Source organism: Neomonachus schauinslandi, chromosome X (assembly GCF_002201575.2).
Source record: "Neomonachus schauinslandi chromosome X, ASM220157v2, whole genome shotgun sequence".
NCBI lineage: Eukaryota > Metazoa > Chordata > Mammalia > Carnivora > Phocidae > Neomonachus > Neomonachus schauinslandi.
In genome coordinates, this window is record NC_058419.1 from 71,075,469 (window position 1) to 71,095,477 (window position 20,009).

At 39.5% G+C, this 20,009-nt stretch overlaps 1 protein-coding gene across 10 annotated transcripts in view; it reads right to left on the reverse strand.

Moving 5' to 3' along the window:
- Positions 1 to 20,009, reverse strand: part of EDA (ectodysplasin A) — a 413,437-nt gene that overhangs the window by 93,736 nt on the left and 299,692 nt on the right. Inside the window, exon 7 of one of the 10 annotated variants that reach the window (XM_021680205.1) lies at positions 6,344 to 6,374. The exons of the other annotated variants lie outside the window; for them this stretch is intronic. Coding sequence (XP_021535880.1) covers positions 6,344 to 6,374 — 31 coding nt within the window. The remainder of the gene's footprint in view (positions 1 to 6,343; positions 6,375 to 20,009) is intronic. 10 annotated transcript variants of the gene reach the window in all.

Here is a 20,009-nt window from a genome sequence, read left to right on the forward strand (position 1 = left end):
GGTTCTGCTGTGGGCACTTATGCTGTTGGCTTCCATGACCAGTAGACAACCTTGGGGACTCTACATCTGAATACAACAATCCTTTTCAAGTCTACACACATGGTAAACCCTCAAAAGCTTTAATTTAGTCTTATGAACAAACCCCTGTAAGCTCTCAAAATGATTTTAGTCTTTCTCATTTGATAATAGCACAGTGATGGCTCACTGAAAAGCAATCAATGTAAGAGCAATACTAGAATGAGGGCACTTATTAATTCTAGCTAACATGTGTATAGGTAGAAAGTCTGTTTCTTTGAGGCCATAGTCTTTCATGTTCATCTGTATCAACTTAATGGTAGCTATGCCCTATTTCATTATTATTTTTAAGAAACAAAGGACAAAGGGTATATTTCAATCTTGTTTCTCCACTTTACTCTTTTATAATAGCAAAAAAGAATACTTGTTTGATCTGTCCAAAAGTAAAGAAAACTACAAAGAGATACCGACAAAAAAGGGACACATATATACAGACAGACAGTAAACGAGTGACACAGAACTATACAGATGTGATAATTTGTTGTTATGAGGTAGGCCATAGTTTGAGGCTTGGAGTCTTCTTCCTATGGACTTGGATACTATCAGTGACCACAAAAAGGACAATCTGGTTGAAAGAGAGTATCTTTGCAAAAATTATAATGGGTTATCTATAAATTAATGAATATGAGTACCTAAAATGCCTGGGAGACCATGCTATTATATTTGTTTTCCAGAGAGAATACAGTCATAGCAGTTAATAATTTCTGAAACATTTTTGCATGCATTAACACTTTTGATCATTACAACAGCATGAGGTAAACAAGGCTAATTTCTCCCCATTTTAAAGCTAAGGAAACTGAAGCTCAGAGGGATGTCATTCCTCCAAGGTCACATGGCTGCTATGGTGGCAGAGACATCAGGATTGGGATCCAGAAATTGCAATTCAGTCTAGTACCCCATCTATTACACCATGCTGCACTTTAATTTTTATTCTTTTACAAGGACAGAAATATGGGATGAGGGCAGGTTTGGAGAGATATTAATAATCTGATTGATTCCTGAAAATGATCCATATACAGGAAGAGAACAGATGATTTTCAAATAATATTTATAAAATATAGAAAACACCTCCATGGGAATTGTGAATTCATATTATCTGATTCTAAGACCTCATGACAGTCTGAATGTACCCTACATTTCATTCCAATTAAAAAAATAAAGGTTTACAGATTTCTGGAGAACCCTGCAAAAGATGACGAAGCAAGTCACCTAGAGCTATTACTACTATTATCACTTCAGAAACACATCACAAGGATGGGTCTCAGCAGGAAATCCTGGCACAGATTTCTGGAACTGCTGTGACTCCAACACCTACAATGAAGGGATCATGCTTTCCTCACAAAACAACACAGCTAAAAGATCTCATAAAATTAGCAAAAATTAGCTGAAAACCTTTATCAAATGCTTCTGGCCAACTCAAAACAGGAGTAGTAAATTTAAGGTAGAGATGTAGTAAAGAAAAAGACCTCACTCATTTTCTGAGACTTGAAGATATATAGCACCAAGATTTACACACTGGAGGAGAACTAACCCTGTGTTGTTCTCCTCCAGTGACTGGAGGAGACTCCTGCTTCCTATTCAGTGCCTCCATTTATAGAATAATCCAAATGGAGAAACTGAGATGCATCCGAGAATTTCTTGAATGGTGGGTCAGAAAGATTGGATATGTGCTGGATATGGTCACTGACATTTTTAAAGGCAAGTTATACTATACCTATGTTATGCCTCTAATCAACTAGTTTAGTAGTCCAGTGAAAAGAAGGAAAAAGATTTCTGTAGCTTGATTTATTCTTGGTGAACTTATGCAGGCTCCTGAGGATCACTATATCCCTTTCTTTTCTTAAAATGTGAATGAACTATTTGTCAAATTTTTTTCTCCTACAGGGATTACTGAAGATCATCAAACTTAATTTCTATAGTTTCCAAATAGAAAATCTAGACTCCTTCCCTTCCCCATTTGCTTTTCGAGTCATTCATTTAACAAACGTTTGAGTGTCTTCTATGTACTGGTACTGTGTAAGGTAAACTCCAGGACCTGCTTCATTTTTACCTATTGCCTATAAATCTATATGCTTCCTCATTAAAGTGTAAGCTTTTCAGAGGGTCTTATTTATCTTTATACTCTTTCTGGTAGTGCCTGGAGGCTTGTTAAATAATAATAACATAAAGTTTTGGAATTTAACTCAAGTTAAAGGATAGTAACAGATCAAAAAATTTATAAAGGAACCAGAATGAATTTTCCTACTCTTTTTAAACTTAATCCCTATTTTTGACCTTTGAAAAATGTTTTCTTCTTGAAATCTGTCATATTATTAAATGTTCAAAGTAAATGACTTTTTTTGAAACTTGTGATGCAAACTTGAGCTGGATAGCTAATTTTTTTTAAAATTTCATTTTATTATGTTATGCTAGTCACCATACAATACATCATTAGTTTTTGATGTGGTGACCAATGATTCATTGTTTTTGTATAATACCCAGTGCTCCCCGCAGTATGTGCCCTCCTTAATACCCATCACTGGGCTAACCCATCCACCCAACCCTCTCCCCTCTAAAACCCTAGTTTGTTTCTCAGAGTCTATAGTCTCTCATGGTTCATCTCTCCCTCTGATTTCCCCCCCTTCATTTTTCCCTTCCTTCTCCTAATGTGCTCATGTTCCACAAATAAGTGAAACCATATGATAATTGACTTTCTCTGCTTGACTTATTTCACTTAGCATAATCTCCTCCAGTCCCATCCATGTTGATGTAAAAGTTGGGTATTCATCCTTTCTGATGGCTGAGTCATATTCCATTGTATATATGGACCACATCTTTTTTATCCACTCATCTGTTGAAGGGCATCTCGGCTCTTTCCACAGTTTGGCTATTGCGGATGTTGCTGCTATGAACATTGGGGTTCATATGACCCTTCTTTTCACTACATTTGTGTCTTGGAGATAAATACCCAGTAGTGCAATTGCTGGGTCATAGGGTAGCTCTATTTTTAATTTTTTGAGGCACCTCCACACTGTTTTCCAAAGTGGCTGTACCAACTTGCATTCCCACCAACAGTGTAAGAGGGTTCCCCTTTCTCCACAACCTCTCCAACATTTGTTGTTTCTTGCCTTGTCAATTTTTGCCATTCTAACTGGTGTAAGGTGGTATCTCAATGTGGTTTTAATTTGAATTTCCCTGATGGCTAATGATGATGAACATTTTTTCATGTGTCTATTAGCCATTTGTATGTCTTCTTTGGAGAAGTGTCTGTTCATGTCTTCTGCCCATTTTTTGACTCGATTATTTGTTTTTTGGGTGTTGAGCTTGAGAAGTTCTTTATAGATTTTGGATACCAGCCCTTTATCTGTAGTGTCATTTGAAAAATATCTCCTCCCATTCTGTGGGTTGCCTCTTTGTTTTCTTGACTGTTTCCTTTGCTGTGCAGAAGCTTTTTATCTTGATGAAGCCCCAAAAGTTCATTTTTCCTTTTGTTTCACTAGCTTCTGGAGATGTATCTTGAAAGAAGTTGCTGTGACTGATGTCAAAGAGGTTACTGCCTATGTTCTCCTCTAGGATTTTGATGGATTCCTGTCTCACATTGAGGTCTTTCATCCATTTTGAGTTTATCTTTGTGTATGGTGTTAGAGAATGGTCAATTCTTCTGCATGTGGCTGTCCAATTTTCCCAGCACCATTTATTGAGGAGACTTTTTTTCCATTGCATATTTTTTCCTGCTTTGTTGAAGATTATTTGACCATAGAGTTGAGGGTCCATATCTGGGCTCTCTAATCTGTTTCATTGGTCTATATGTCTGTTTTTGTGCCAGTACCATGCTGTCTTGGTGATCACTGCTTTGCAGTATAGCTTGAAATCGGGCAACATGATGCCCCCAGCTTTGTTTTTCTTTTTCAACATTTCCTTGGCGATTCGGGGTCTTTTCTGATTCCATACAAATTTTAGGATTGTTTGTTCCAGCACTAAATTTTTATTATATCAGTAACTTCTGGATTTAGAACCAACATCTGCTAGTTTTTTTTTTTTTGCATTAACAAAACCTCTCTGATTTACTTAACCCATCCTACCTCTTCCTCTGTTCAGATGGTATATAGATTCACTTTTTCAAAGAGAAGTTATTTATTTTTATAAAACCATCAGCTTATTGTCTGAGACATGGTGATATACAGTGTATACTTATATATACAGCTGCCTCCTTAACATATATACTTGGTTGTATAATACAAACCTCAAACATAGTATGCCTAACTGAAATTTTTTTTAGTTTCAAGTTTTATTTAAATTTCAGTTAACATTCAGTGTAATATTAGTTTCAGGTGTAGAATTTAGAGATTCATCACTTACATAAAACACCCAGTGCCCATCACAAGTGCCCTCCTTAATACCCATCATGCATTTAACCCATCCTACTACCCATCTCCCCTCCAGCAATCCTCAGTTTGTTCTCTTAATTAAGAATCTCTTTTCTTGTTAGCTTCTCCCTCCCCCCACCATGTTCATCTGTTTTGTTTCTTAAATTCCACAGATGAGTGCAATCATGTGGTATTTGTAGTTCTCTGACTTATTTCGCTTAGTATAATACACTCAAGGTCTATCCATGTCATTGCAAATGGCAAGATTTCATTCTTTTTTTAGGACTAATATTCCATTCTGTGTGTACATATATATACACACACGCCACAGCTTCTTTAACCATTCATCAGTTGATGGACATTTGGGCTCTTTCCATAATTTGGCTATTGTTGATAATGCTGCTATAAACATCAGGATGCATGTATCCCTTGGAATCATTATTTTTGTATTCTTTGGGTAAATACATAGTAGTGCAATTGTTGGATTGTAAGGTAGTTCTATTTTTAACTTTTTGAGGAACCTCTATACTGTTTTCCACAGTGGCTGGACCAGTTTGCATTCCCATCAACACTGTAAGAGGGTTCCCCTTTCTCTGTAACCTTGCCAACACCTGTTCTTTCCTGTGTTGTTAATTTTAGCCATTCTGACAGGTGTGAGTTTTGATTTGTATTTCCCTGATGATGAGTGATATTGAGCATCTTTTCATGCATTTGTTAGGTATCTGTATGTCTTCTTTGGAATAATGTCTATTCATGTCTTCTGCCCATTTCTTAACTGGATTATTTGTTTTCTGGATGTTAAGTTTGATAAGTGCTTTATAATTTTGGATACAAAACCTTTATCAAATATGTCATTTGCAAGTATCATCTCACATTCCGGAGGTTGTCTTTTAGTTTTGTTGATTGTTTCCTTTGTTGTGCAGAAGTTTTCTATTTTGATGAAATCCCAATAGTTCATTTTTGATTTTGGTTCTCTTGCCTCCAGAGATGTGTCCAATAAGAAGTTGTTACGGTTGATATCAAAGAGGTTACTGCCTGTGTTCTCTGCCAGCATTTTGATGGTTTCCTGTCTTACATTTAGGTCTTTCATCCATTTTGAATTTATTTTTGTATATGGTGTAAGAAAGTTGCCCAGTTTCATTCTTTGAGTTGCTGTCCAGTTTTCCCAACACAATTAGTTGAAGAGACTAGTTGGGCGTCCATTTTGGGGTTTCCTACTCTGTTCCATTGATGCACCTGTTTTTGTGCCAGTACCATCCTGTTTTGACAACTACAGCTTTGTAATATAACTTGAAATCTGGAATTGTGATGCCTCCATTTTTGCTTTTCTTTTCAAGATTGCTTTGCTATTTGGGGTCTTTTGTGGTTCCATACAAATTTTAGGATCATTTGTTCTAACTCTGTGAAAAATGTTGGTGGTATTTTGATAGGTATTGTATCAAATGTGTGGATTGCTTTGGGTAGTATAGAAATTTTAACAATATTTGTTCTTCCATTCCATGAACATGGAATGTTTTTCCACTTCTTTGTGTCATCTTCAATTTCTTTCATCACTGTTTTATAGTTTTCAGAGTACAGATCTTTTACCACTTTGGTTAGGTTGATTCCTAGGTATCCTACGGTTTTAGGTGCAATTGTAAATGGGATCAAATCCTTGATTTCTCTTTCTGGTGCTTCACTATCGGTGTAGAGAAATGCAACAAATTTCTGTACATTGATTTTGTATCTTGCGACATCACTGAATTTGTGTAACAATCTACGAATTTTTTAAAAAATTTTATTACGTTATATTAATCACCATACATTACATCATTAGTTTTTGATATAGTGTTCCATGATTCATTGTTTGCGTATAACACCCAGTGCTCCATTCAGTATGTGCCCTCTTTAATACCCATCACCAGGCTAATCCATCCCCCCACCCCCCTCCCCTTTAGAACCCTCAGTTTGTTTCTCAGAGTCCATAGTCTCTCATGGTTCTACCAATTTTTTGGTGGAGTCTTTTGGGTTTTTTACATAGAGTATCATAACATCTGCAAATAGTGAAAGTTTGACTTGTTCCTTGCTGATCTGGATGCCTTTTATTTCTTTTTGTTGTCTGATTGCTGAGACTAGGACTGCCAGTACTATGTGAAATAACAGTGGTAAGAGTGGACATCCCTGTCTTGTTCCTAACCTTAGAGGAAAAGTTTTCAGTTTTTCCCCATTGAAAATGATATTAGCTGTGGGTTTTTCATATATGACCTTTATTATGTTGAAGTAGGCTCTCTCTATCCCTATTTTTTTTTTTTATCAAGAATGGATGCTGTATTTTGTCAAATGCTCTTTCTGTATATATTGAGAGGATCATATGGTTCTTATCTTTTCTTTTATTAATGTGGTGTGTCATGTTGATTGACTTGTGAATATTGAATCACCATTGCAGCCCAGGAATAAATTTCACTTGATCATGGCAGATGATTCTTTTAATGTACTGATGGACTTCATTTGCTAGTATTTTGTTGAGAATTTTTGCATACATGTTTATCAGGGATATTGGCCTGTAGTAATGTTGTAGTGGGGTCTTTGTCTGGTTTTAGAATCAGGGTAATGGTGGTCTCATAGAATGAGTATGGAAGTTTTCATTCCATTTCTATTTTTTGGAGTAGTTTGAGAAGAATAGGTATTAAGTCTTCTTTAAATGTTTCGTTGACTTTGACAAGAGCAAGATGGAGGAGGAGTAGGAGACCTAAATTTCGTCTCCCAGGAATTCAGCTAGATAGGGATCAAACCTTTCTGAACAACTACCAACTCAACAGGAGATCAAAGAAAAGAATAGCAGCAACTCTCTGAACAGAAAAGTGACCAATTTCTGGAAGGTAGGACAGGCTGAGAAGTGAATCCGAGGTGATATTTGGGAAGATAGACGGTGGGGGAGGGGGCCTCCGTCAGCCACTACTGGCAAGTGATAGAACAGCAGAGCACAAAATTGGAACTTTTAGAAGTCCACTCCACTGAGGGACGTTGCTCCAATGGCTAAGTGGGGGGTGGAACCCTCCCTGGGACAGTGTGGCCTCAGGACCCTCAGGGTCACAGAAAGACGGGGGGTGCCTGAGTGTGGCAGAGCTCCCAGGTATCAGAGCAGGAAAGCTGGCTACAGAGACGGAGCTGAGGAGTGGGCTCTCAGCTCAGGGTTGCCATAAACCATGATCCGCAGCACAGTCGGGCCACTGCTCTTCCAGCAGGGACCCAACAAGCAGCAGATCTGGGGAGACTCCCCTTCCTCCCCCGGGAGGAGCAGTGCGTGAGTGCAATGCAGGAATCTGCTGGGTTTGGAGACTCCAAACAGGGTTCTGTGCCAGAGAGAGAAATGCTCGGTCACCGGCCGGGTGAAAAAGGAGTGTGGCTGGAGACCGGGGAGACGGGAGTGAGTGATGGCTTTTCTCTGGAGGCTCACTGAGGAGTGGGGCCCCGAGTTCTCGGCCCTCCAGGGCAGAGATTGGGAGGCTGCCATTTTCACTCTCATCCTCCAAAGCTGTACGGAAAGCTTGCAGGGAAGAAAAGCTCCCGAGAGCAAACCTGAGCAGATTACTTAGCCTGGCCCCCGCAAGGGCGGGGCAATTCCGCCTCCAGCAAAGACATTTGACAACCACTGCAACAGGCCCCTCCCCCAGAAGATCAGCAAGAACAGCCAGCCAAGATCAAGTTTAGCGATCAATGAGAATGGCAGAACTCCAGCGCTAGGAGAATACTGCACATAGAATTCATGGCTTTTTTGCCCATGATTCTTTAATCTTTCAAAGTTAATTTTTTTAATTTTCTTTTTCTTTTTTTTTTTTAAAATTTTTCTTTTTCCCTTTACAGCCAACATCTTATCAATCCCTTTTTTAAAAAATCTTTTTTATTTTTCATTTTTAGCGTCATACTCTATCCCTTCATAGTAGTTACTCTTATTTTTGAGATATATATATATAAGTTGTTCTTTCTTTAAAATTTTGGGATACAATTTCTTCTAACAGACCCAAATATACCCTAAATCTCTAGTGTATGGCTTTGTTCTAGTCTCCTGCCTGATCGCATTCTCTCTCTCTCTCTTTTTTAAATCCTCTTCTTTCTTTTTTCAACCAACTTCTTATCTTATCAATTCCTTTTATAAAATCCTTTCTACTTTTCATCTTTACAGTCATATTCCATATCTTCATCGATTTAACCCTTATTTTTGTACATATATAAGTTTTTCTTTCTTTAAAATTTTGGGAGGCACTTTCTTCTCACAGACCAAAATATGCCCCAAATCTAGTGAGTGGCACTGATCTATGCACCAGCCTGATCATCTTTGATCATATTCTTTTTTTTTAAATCGTTTTCTTTTTTATTTCTTTCCCTTTATTTTCCCCTGGTTTCAGGTCTCTTCTGATTTGTTTAGCGTATATTTTTCTGGGGTCATTGTTATGCTGTTAGCATTTTGTTCTCTCATTCATCTATTCTCCTGTGGACAAAATGACAAGACAGAAAAGATCACCTCAAAAGAAAGAACAAGAGGCAGTACTGACTGCCAGGGACCTAATCAATACGGACATTAGTAAGATGTTGGAACTGGAGTTCAGAATGACGATTTTAAAGATACAAGCTGGGCTTGAAAAAAGCATAGAATATATTAGAGAAACCCTTTCTAGAGAAATAAAAGAACTAAAATCTAACCAAGTTGAAATCAAAAAGGCTATTAATGAGATGCAATAAAAAATGGAGGCTCTAACTGCTAGGATAAATGAGGCAGAACAGAGAATTAGTGATATAGAAGACCAAATGATGGAAAATAAAGAAGCTGAGAAAAAGAGAGATAAACAACTACTGGATCACGAGGGCAGAATTTGAGAGATAAGTGATATGATAAGATGAAACAATATTAGAATAATTGGGATCCAGAAGAAGAAAGAGAGGGGCAGAAGGTATATTGGAGCAAATTATAGCACAGAACTTCCCTAATTTGGGGAAGGAAACAGGCATCAAAATCCAGGAGGCACAGAGAACCCCTCTCAAAATCAATAAAAATAGGTCAACACCCTGACATCTAATAGTAAAGCTTATGAGTCTCAGACACAAAGAGAAAATCCTGAAAGCAGCTTGGGACAAGAGATCTGTAACCTACAATGGTAGAAACATTAGATTGGCAACAGACCTATCCACAGAGACCTGGCAGGCCAGAAAGGACTGGCATGATATATTCAGAGCACTAAATGAGAAAAATATGAAGCCAAGAATAGTATATCCAGCTAGGCGGTCATTGAAAATAAAAGGAGAGATAAAAACCATCCAGGACAAACAAAAACTAAAGGAATTTGCAAACACAAAACCAGCCCTACAAGAAATATTGAAAGGGGTCCTCTAAGCAAAGAGAGAGCCTAAAAGCAACATAGACCAGAAAGGAACATAGACGATACAGAGTAACAGTCACCTTATAGGCAATACAATGGTACTAAATTCGTATCTTTCAATAGTTACCCTGAATGTAAAAGGGCTAAATGCCCCAATCAAAAGACACAGGGTATCAGATTGGATAAAAAAACAAGACCCATCAATATGCTGTTTGCAAGAGACTCATTTTAGACCCAAAGACACCTCCAGATTGAAAGTGAGGGGGTGGAAAACCATTTACCATGCTAATGGACACCAAAAGTAAGCTGGGGTGGCAATCCTTATATCAGACAAATTAGATTTTAAACCAAAGACTATAATAAGAGATGAGGAAGGACACTATATCCTACTTAAAGGGTCTATCCAACAAGATCTAACAATTGTAAATATCTATGCCCCTAACGTGGGAGCAGCCAATTATATAAGCCAGTTAATAACAAAAGCAAAGAAACACATTGACAGCAATACAGTAATAGTGGGGGACTTTAACACCTCCCTCACTGTAATGGACAGATCATCTAAGCAAAAGATCAACAAGGAAATAAAGACTTTTAATGACACACTGGACCAAATGGACTTCACAGATATATTCAGAACATTCCATCCCAAAGCAACAGAATCCACATTCTTCTCTAGTGCCCATGGAACATTCTCCAGAATAGATCACATCCTAGGTCACAAATCAGGTCTCAACCGGTACCAAAAGATTGGGATCATTCCCTGCATATTTTTAGACCACTGTGCTTTGAAACTATAACTCAATCACAAGAGGAAAGTCGGAAAGAACTCAAATACATGGAGGCTAAAGAGCATCCTACTAAAGAATGAATGGGTCAACCAGGAAATCAAAGAAGAATTTAAAAAATCATGGAAACCAATGAAAATGAAAACACAACTTTTCAAAATCTTTGGGATGCAGCAAAGGCAGTCCTAAAAGGAAAGTATATAGCAATACAAGCCTTTCTCAAGAAACAAGGAAGTTCTAAAATACACAACCTAACCCTACACCTGAAGGAACTGGAGAAAGAACAGCAAATAAAGCCTAAACCCAGCAGGAGAAGAGAAATAAGAAAGATCAGAGCAGAAATCAATGAAATAGAAACCAAAAGAATAGTAGAACAGATCAACGAAACTAGGAGCTGGTTCTTTGAAAGAATTAACAAGATTGATAAACCCCTGGCCAGACTTATCAAAAAGAAAAAGAGAAATGACCCAAATAAACAAAATCATAAATCAAAGAGGAGAGATCACAATCAACACCAAAGAAATACAAACAACTATAAGAACATATTATGAGCAAGTATATGCCAGCAAATTAGATAACCTGGAAGAAATGGATGCATTCCTAGAGATGTACCAACTACCAAAACTGAACCAGGAAGAAACAGAAAGCCTGAACAGACCTATAACCACTGAGGAAATTGAAGCAGTCATCAAAAATCTCCCAACAAACAAAAGCCCAGGGCCAGATGGCTTCCCAGGGAATTCTCCCAAACATTTAAAGAAGGATTAATATCTATTCTTCTGAAACTGTTCCAAAAAATAGAAATGGAAGGAAAATGGGGCACCTGGGTGGCTCAGTCATTAAGCATCTGCCTTCAGCTCAGGTCATGGTCCCAGGGTCCTGGGATCGAGCCCCACATCGGGCTCTGCTCCGTGGGAAGTCTGCTTCTCCCCCTCCCACTCTCCCTGCTTGTGTTCCTTCTCTCGCTGTATCTCTCTCTGTCAAATAAAAAAAACTTTAAAAAAAAAAAAAGAAATGGAAGGAAAACTTCCAAACTCATTTTATGAGGCCACCATTACCTTGATCCCAAAACCAGACAAAGACCCCATCAAAAAGGAGAATTACAGACCAATATCCTTGATGAACATGGATGCAAAAATTCTCACCAAGATACTAGCCAATAGGATCCAACAGGACATTAAAAGGATTATTCACCACGAGCAAGTGGGATTTATCCCTGGGCTGCAAGGTTGGTTCAACATCTGCAAATCAATCATTGTGCTACAATACATTACTACAAGAAAGAACAAGACCATATGATCCTCTCAATAGATGCAGAAAAAGCATTTGACAAAGTACAGCATCCTTTCTTTTCTTTTCTTTTTTTTTAAAGATTTTCATTTATTTATTCATGAGAGACAGAGAGAGAGAGGCAGAGGGAGAAGCAGGCTCCCAAGGAGCAGAGAGCCCGATGCAGGACTTGATCCCAAGACCCTGGGATCATGACCCGAGCCGAAGGCAGACACCCAACCATCTGAGCCACCCAGGCGCCCACAGCATCCTTTCTTGATCAAAACTCTTCAGAGTATAGGCATAGAGGGTACATACCTCAATATCACAAAAGCCATCTATGAAAAACCCACAGCGAATATCATTCTCAATGGGGAAAAACAGAGCTTTCCCCCTAAGGTCAGGAACATAGCAGGGATGGCCACTATCACCGCTGCTATTCAACATAGTATTAGAAGTCCTAGCCACAGCAATTAGACAACAAAAAGAAATAAAAGGCATCCAAATTGGCAAAGAAGAAGTCAAACTCTCACTCTTTGCAGATGACATGATACTTTATGTGGAAAACCCAAAAGAGTCCACCCTAAAGCTGCTAGAACTCATACAGGAATTCAGTAAAGTGGCAGGATATAAAATCAATGCACAGAAATTAGTGGCATTCCTATACACCAACAACAAGACAGAAGAAAGAGAAATTAAGGAGTTGATCCCATTTATAACTGCACCCAAACCATAAGATACCCAGGAATAAATCTAACCAAAGAGGCCAAGAATCTGTGTTCAGAAAACTATAAAAGACTCATGAAAGAAACTGAGGAAGACGCAAAGAAATGAAAAAGTGTTCCATGCTCATGGATTGAAAGAACAAATATTGTGAAGATGTCAATGCTACCTAGAGCAATCTACACATTCAGTGCAATCCATATCAAAATACCATCAACTTTTTTCAAAGAAATGGAACAAATAATCCTAAAATTTGTATGGAACCAGAAAAGACCCCGAATAGCCAGAGGAATGTTGAAAAAGAAAAGCAAAGCTGGTGGCATCATAATTCCAGACTTCCAGCTCTATTACAAAGCGGTCATCATCAAGACGGTATGGTACTGGCACAAAAACAGACACATAGATCAATGGAACAGAATAGAGAGCCCAGAAATGGACCCTGAACTCTATGGTCAACTAATCTTCGACAAAGCAGGAAAGAATGTCCAATGGAAAAAAGACAGTCTCTTCAACAAATGGTGCTGGGAAAATTGGACAGCCACATGCAGAAGAATGAAACTGGACCCTTTCCTTACACCACACACAAAAATAGACTCAAAATGGTTGAAAGACTTAAATGTGAGACAGGAGTCCATCAACATCCTAAAGGAGAACATAGGCAGCAACCTCTTCGACCTCAGCCGCAGCAACTTCTTCCTAGAAATATCGCCAAAGGCAAGGGAAGCAAGCACAAAAATGAACTACTGGGACTTCATCAAGATAAAAAGCTTTTGCACAGCAAAAGAAACAGTCAACAAAACCAGAAGACAACCGACAGAATGGGAGAAGATAATTGCAAATGACATATCAGATAAAGGGCTAGTATCCAAAATCTATGAAGAACTTCTTAAACTCAACACCCAAAGAACAAATGATCCAATCAAGAAATGGGCAGAAGACATGAACAGACATTTTTCCAAAGAAGACATCCAAATGGGCAACAGACACATGAAAAAGTGCTCAACATCGCTCGGCATCAGGGAAATCCAAATCAAAACCTCAATGAGATACCACCTCACACCAGTCAGAATGGCTAAAATCAACAAGTCAGGAAATGAGAGATGTTGGCAGGGATGTGGAGAAAGGGGAACCTTCCTACACTGTTGGTGGGAATGCAAGCTGGTGCAGCCACTCTGGGAAACAGTATGAAGGTTCCTCAAAAAGTTGAAAATAGAGCTACCATACGACCCAGCAATTGCACTCTTGGGTATTTACCCCTAAGATACAAATGTAGGGATCCGAAGGGGTACATGCACCCCGATGTTTATAGCAGCAATGTCCACAATAGCCAAACTATGGAAAGAGCCAAGACATCCATCGATAGATAAATGGATAAAGAAGATGTGGTATATATATATATAGGAATATTATGCAGCCATCAAAAGGAATGAAATCTTACCACTTGCAACAACGTGGATGGAACTGAAGGGTATTATGCTGAGTGAAATAAGTCAGAGAAAAACATGTATGATATGATCTCACTGATATGAGGAATTCTTAATTTCAGGAAACAAACTGAGGATTGCTGGAGTGGTGGGGGGTGAGAGGGATGGGGTGGCTGGGTGATAGACACTGGGGAGCGTGTGTGCTATGGCGAGTGCTATGAATTGTGTAAGAATGTTGAATCCCATTCCTGTACCTCTGAAAAAAACAATACATTATATGTTAAAGAAAAAAGAGAAGAAGAAGAAAGCAGGAGGGGAAAAATGAAGGGGGTGAAATTGGAGGGGGAGACAAACCATGAGAGACGACGGACTCTGAAAAACAAACTGAGGGTTCTAGAGGGGAGGGGGGTGGGAGGATGGGTTAGCCTGGTGATGGGTGTTAAAGAGGGCACGTACTGAATGGAGCACTGGGCGTTATATGCAAACAATGAATCATCAAAACTAATGATGTTTTGTATGGTGATTAACATAACATAATAAAAAAAAATGTTTGGTCGAATTCCCTGTGAAGCCATCTGGCCCTGGACTTCTGTTTCTTGGCAGTTTTCTGATTACTGATTCAATTTCTTTGCTCATTATCAGTCTATTCAAGTTTTCTATTTCTTCCTGTTTCACTTTTGGTGGTTTATGTGTTTCTAGGAATTTATCTATTTCTTCCAGCTTGCCCAATTTTTTGGCATATAATTTTTTATAATATTTTTTTAGAATTGTTTGTATTTCTGTGGTATTGGTTATGATTTCTCCTCTCTCACTCGTTATCTCATTTATTTGTGATCTTTCTCTTTTCTTTTTGATAAGTCTGGCTAGTGCTTCATCAACTTTATTATTTTTTTTCAACAAACTAGCTCCTGGTTTCATCTGCTCTACTGTTTTTTTTGTTGTTGTTGTTGCTGTTGTTTGTTTGTTTCCATATCATTTATTTCTGTTCTAATCTTTATTATTTTCCTTCTTCTGCTGGCTTTAGGCTTCATTTGTTATTCTTTTTCTAGCTCTATTAGGTGTAAGGTTAGGTTGTGTATTTGAGATTTTTCTTGCTTCTTGAGGTAGGCCTGTATTCTTATATACTTCCCTCTTATGAACACTTCTGCTGCAACCCAAACATTTTGGACCATCATGTTTTCATTTTCATTTGTTTCCATGTATTTTTATTTCTTCTTTAATTTATTGGTTGACACAGTCATTTTTAGTAGGATGTTCTTTAGTCTCCATGTATTTGTGGTCTTTCCAAATTTTTTTCTTGTGATTGACTTCAAGTGTCACAGTGTTGTGGTTGAAAATATGTATGGTATGATCTCAATCTTTTTGTACTTGTTGAGGCCTGATTTGTGACCTTGTATCTGATCTATTCTGGAGAATGTCCCATGTGCACTTGAAAAGAATGTGTATTCTGCTGCTTTAGGATGGAATGTTCTGAATATATCTGTTAAGTCCATCTGGTCCAATGTGCCATTTAAAGCCATTTTTTCCTTGTTGATTTTCTGCTTAGATGATCTGTTCTTTGCTGTAAGTGGGGTGTTAAAGTCCTCTATTATTATGTATTATGATTCATGAGTTTGTTATTGTTTTATATATTTGGGTGCTCTCAAGTTGGGGGTATAAATATTTACAATTGTTAGATCTTCTTGTTGGATAGAACCCTTTATTATGATATATTGCCCTTCTTCATCTATTGTTACAGCCTTTGGTTTATTTTATTTTTTTAAGATTTTATTTTTAAGTAATCTCTACACCCAACTTGGGGGTCAAACTCACAACACTGAGATGAAGAGTTGCATGCTCAACTGACTGAGGCACCCCTTCTTGGTTTAAAATATTGTTTGATATAAGTATTGCTATTCTGGCTGTCTTTTGATGTCCATTAGCATGGTAAATGTTTCTCCATCTCTTCACTTTCAATCTGCATATGTCTCTTTAGGTTTAAAATGAGTTTTTTGTTGGCAGCATATAGATGGGCCTTGTTTTTTTTTTTATCCATTTTGACACCCTATGTCTTCTGACTGAAGCATTTAGTCCATTTACATTCTCAGTGATTATTGATAGATATGAATTTAGTGCCATGTTATTACGTGTTTTGTCATTGTTTCTGGACATTTTCTCTGTTCCTTTCTAGTCTTTGTTGTATTTGGTCTTTGTTTCCCACTCAAAGAGTCCCTTTTAGAATTTCCTGAAGGGCTGGTTTAGTGGTCATGAATTCCTTTACTTTTTGTTTGTCTTGGAAATTTTTCTTAAGATTTTATTTATTTGAGAGAGAGAGAGCTGAGCCAGGGGGACAGAGAGAGAGGGTGAAGCAGACCCCCTGCTGAGCAGAGAGCCTGACATAGGGCTTAATCCCAGGTCCCTGAGATCATGACCTGAGCCCAAAGCAGCCACTTAACCAACTGAGCCACCCAGACACCAGTGTTTGTCTTGGAAATTCTTTATCTGTCCTTTTATTCTGAATGATGGCCTTGCTGGGTAGAATATTCTTGGGTACAGATTTTTCCTATTCTGCACATTGAATATATCATGCCACTCTCCTCTGGCCTGCCAGGTTTCTGTGTAAAGATTTGCTGCTAACCTTATTTGTTTTACCTTATAAGTTAGGGACTTCTTTTGTCTTGCTGCTTTTAGGATTTTTCTTTATCTCTATATTTTGCAAATTTAACTAACATGTCTTAGTGTTGGCCTGCTTTCGTCGATTTTGATGGGAGTTCTCTGTGCCTTCTGGATTTGGATATCTGTTTCCTTCCCCAGATTAGGAAAGTTTTCAGCTATAATTACCTCAAATAAATCTTCTGTCCCCTTTTCTCTCTCTTCTTCTAGGACTCCAAAGATACAAATGTTATTATGCTTTATGGATTCGCTGAGTTCACAAAATCTAACTCTCGTGGCTTCCCACAAAGAACACTTTGTGATCTAATATTTTTCTTTCTCTCTTCTTTTAAGCTTCACCATTTTCATAATTTTACCTTCCTTTTTAAGGATTTTATTTATTTATTAGAGAGACAGAGGGAGAGAGAGAGGTGGGGCAGCAGAGAGGAAGAGAGAATATCTTAAGCAGGCTCCACACCCAGTGTGGAGCCCATCGTATGCCTCAATCTCATGACCCTGAGGTCATGACCTGAGCTGAAAGCAAGAGTCGAATGCTTAACTGACTGAGCCATCCAGGCACCCCATAATTTTACCTTCTATATCACTTATTCATTCCCCTGATTCTTCCATCCTTGTGGTCATTACACCCAGTGGGTTTTGAATCTCAGTTATTACATTTTTCATTTTGGCCTGACTAGTTTTTAGGTCTTTTATCTCTGCAGTAAGGGACACCCTGCTGTATTCTATGCTTTCCTCAAGCCCAGTTAGTATCCTTATGATTGTTCCTTTAAATTCTAGCTCAGGCATATTACTTATATCTGTTTCAATTGGATCCCTGGCCATGACCTTTTCTGGTTATTTCTTTAGGGATGAATTCCTCCATCTTGGCACTTGGTCTAGGTCTATCTTCTTGTGTGTGTTAGGAAATCCTGTTATGTTTCCTGCTCCTGAGAATAATGGCTTTATAAAGAAGAAGTCATATACTGTATAGGGCCTGGTGCTTCAGAATGTGTCTGTGGTGTATGCAGTGTGCACTCTGCTGCTGTGTTTTGGCTACACTTCCCCTCAGGTAAGTCCTCTGCAGTGTTTCTCCTCGCCTTCAGTGGGAAGTGTTTGGACCTTGGCCAGAGTGTGGCAAGTTTTAACTAGGTGTGGTCTGGTTTGCTTGTTAAGAGACCTGATGCTATTTCCACTAGAACTGAAGCTTTGCAGAACTCTGTGGTCAGTAGATGTGGTGTGTGCATGGGGGTAGCTGTGCTGGTCTTCTGGGGGAGAGGCCTGCTGTGCAGGTTCTCAGGCACATTTGCGCCAGAAAAGCAGCACCAGCAGAGTGCAGGGGAGTGAAGCTTGGTGTAAGCAGTTTAGCCCATGAGTGTTAGCATTGTGCTGCTTGCTGAAGTTAGTTTATGCTGAATGGCAGGGGAGAGAAATGGGGCCAACCAGCTCCCTAGTCTCCAGAGAGGGAGTGTTTGCACACTCTGCTGTCCAGGAAGCCCTCCCAGAAGAGCAAAGAATCTCCCTTCCTGCGTCTCAGTCATCCCTCAGATTGCTGCCTTCACCCTAACTGTGTCCAGGCTGTCTGCCTGCCCAGCAGCACAGTATACCTTGGGCTCTATCCTAGGCAGGTAGTCTGAGTTTAAAAAATCCAAACTGTAGGGACCTGGCATGGCAGGTACCTGCACTGGTCCTCTGGGGGAGGGTCTTGCTGTCCTGGGACTGATGCAGGTTTATCCCAGAAGGGCAGTCACACCAAAGTGCAGAGGCATGGAGTTTGGAGTGAAGTGCAGCAAAGAGCCACTGTCCAGGTTAGCTGCCCTCAGGAGGTGTCTTTGTACCTATGCTGAGAGACAGGGGAGGGAAATGGTGCCTGCCGGCTCTTTTATCCCTGGAGAGGCAATGCCACCTCTCCCAGATGCACTCCAATATGGGGAAACTGCCTCCCACTATGTCCCAGAGGATCCTCAGACTGTGCCCTTTGCTCCCAGGCTATCTGCTCTCCTTCTCCACATGAGCACTGCAGTGCCCTCAGGGTTCCACATGGGCCACACTGCGACCTTCTAAAACTCTTGTCTTTGAGCCCAGGTCGTTGTAAAAACTCATGAAAATCAGCCCCTCTTGTTTTCCCAGTCAATGACTTTGGGGAAGTTTTCCTTTTGTGATCTCCTGTGTATTACTCTCTCTCTCTTTCATGAGCCTCTCTCTGAGACTAGGGGTCCCTCCCCTCTACAGCACCTGCGATCTCTTTCTCCTTCAAACCATGTCTCTCCACACCTCCTACCTTCAATGATGTGGCCTCATCTCTCCCTTTAGTTGTGCAGTTTGTTCTGTAGGTCCTCAGATTGATTTCTTGGGTATTAAGAATAATTTGATATTTATCTAGCTGTGTTCAAGGGATGAGGCAAGACTAGGGTCCTCTTAATACTCCATCTTCTGAATTCCTATTTTTATTCAAGTATAATTAATATATAGAGTTATAATAGTATAAGGTGTACAATATAATGTTTCAACAATTCTATACATTTCTCAGTGTTCATCAAGATAAGTGTACTCTTGGAGACAGGAAGATGGCGCTGAAGGAGGAGGACCCTAGGCTCACCCTGTCACATTAATACAACTAGATAATTACCAAACCATCAGAAATACCCCAGAAATCAACCTGAAGGCTGAAGGAACAAATTCCACAACTAAAGAGAAAGAAGAAGCCACATCAAAAAATGTAGGAAGTGCAGAGATGTGGTTTAAGGGAGAAACAGATCCTGGCTGCAGCAGAGGGGAGGGAGCCAGCGTTGTGGAGAAGGGTGAGAGAGAGAGGAGCATATAGGGGAATGAACAAAGAGAATGTTTCCCTAAAGCCACTGGCTTGGAAAACAAGAGGGGTTGAATTTTGTGAGTTCTTGCAACCAGTGGGGCTTAAAGCCTGGAGTTTTAAAGGTGAGCAGGCTATACTGGGATAGTGCCTGGAGGGCACTGCAATGCTCTTGGAGGAAGGCAGACAAACAACCCAGGTGCATACAGCATTGAAAGAGTGATCTGAAGAGTGCCTAGGACACAGTGGGGAGATTATTTTCTCTTCTCAGAGCAGTACCGTGAGAGGCAGCATTCATGGAGACACCACTCCAAATACAAATACAAAGGAAATGGCCAGCACCATTTCCCTCCTCCACCCCTTAGTATAAACACAGAACCACCTGTGGGAAGCAGCACAGTGTAGACACTGGCTGCCCAACTTGCTTACATTAAGCCTCCTCACCCCCCGGTGCTATGGTGGAAAGGCCCATCTCAGTCACATTTACCTCTGTCCCCATGTGGCAGACCCCTCCCCCAGAAGACCAGCACAGACCCCAGCCCATACCACATATCCCAACCAGAGAGTTTTTCAGGGCCCTAATTCTGGTGAAGGTG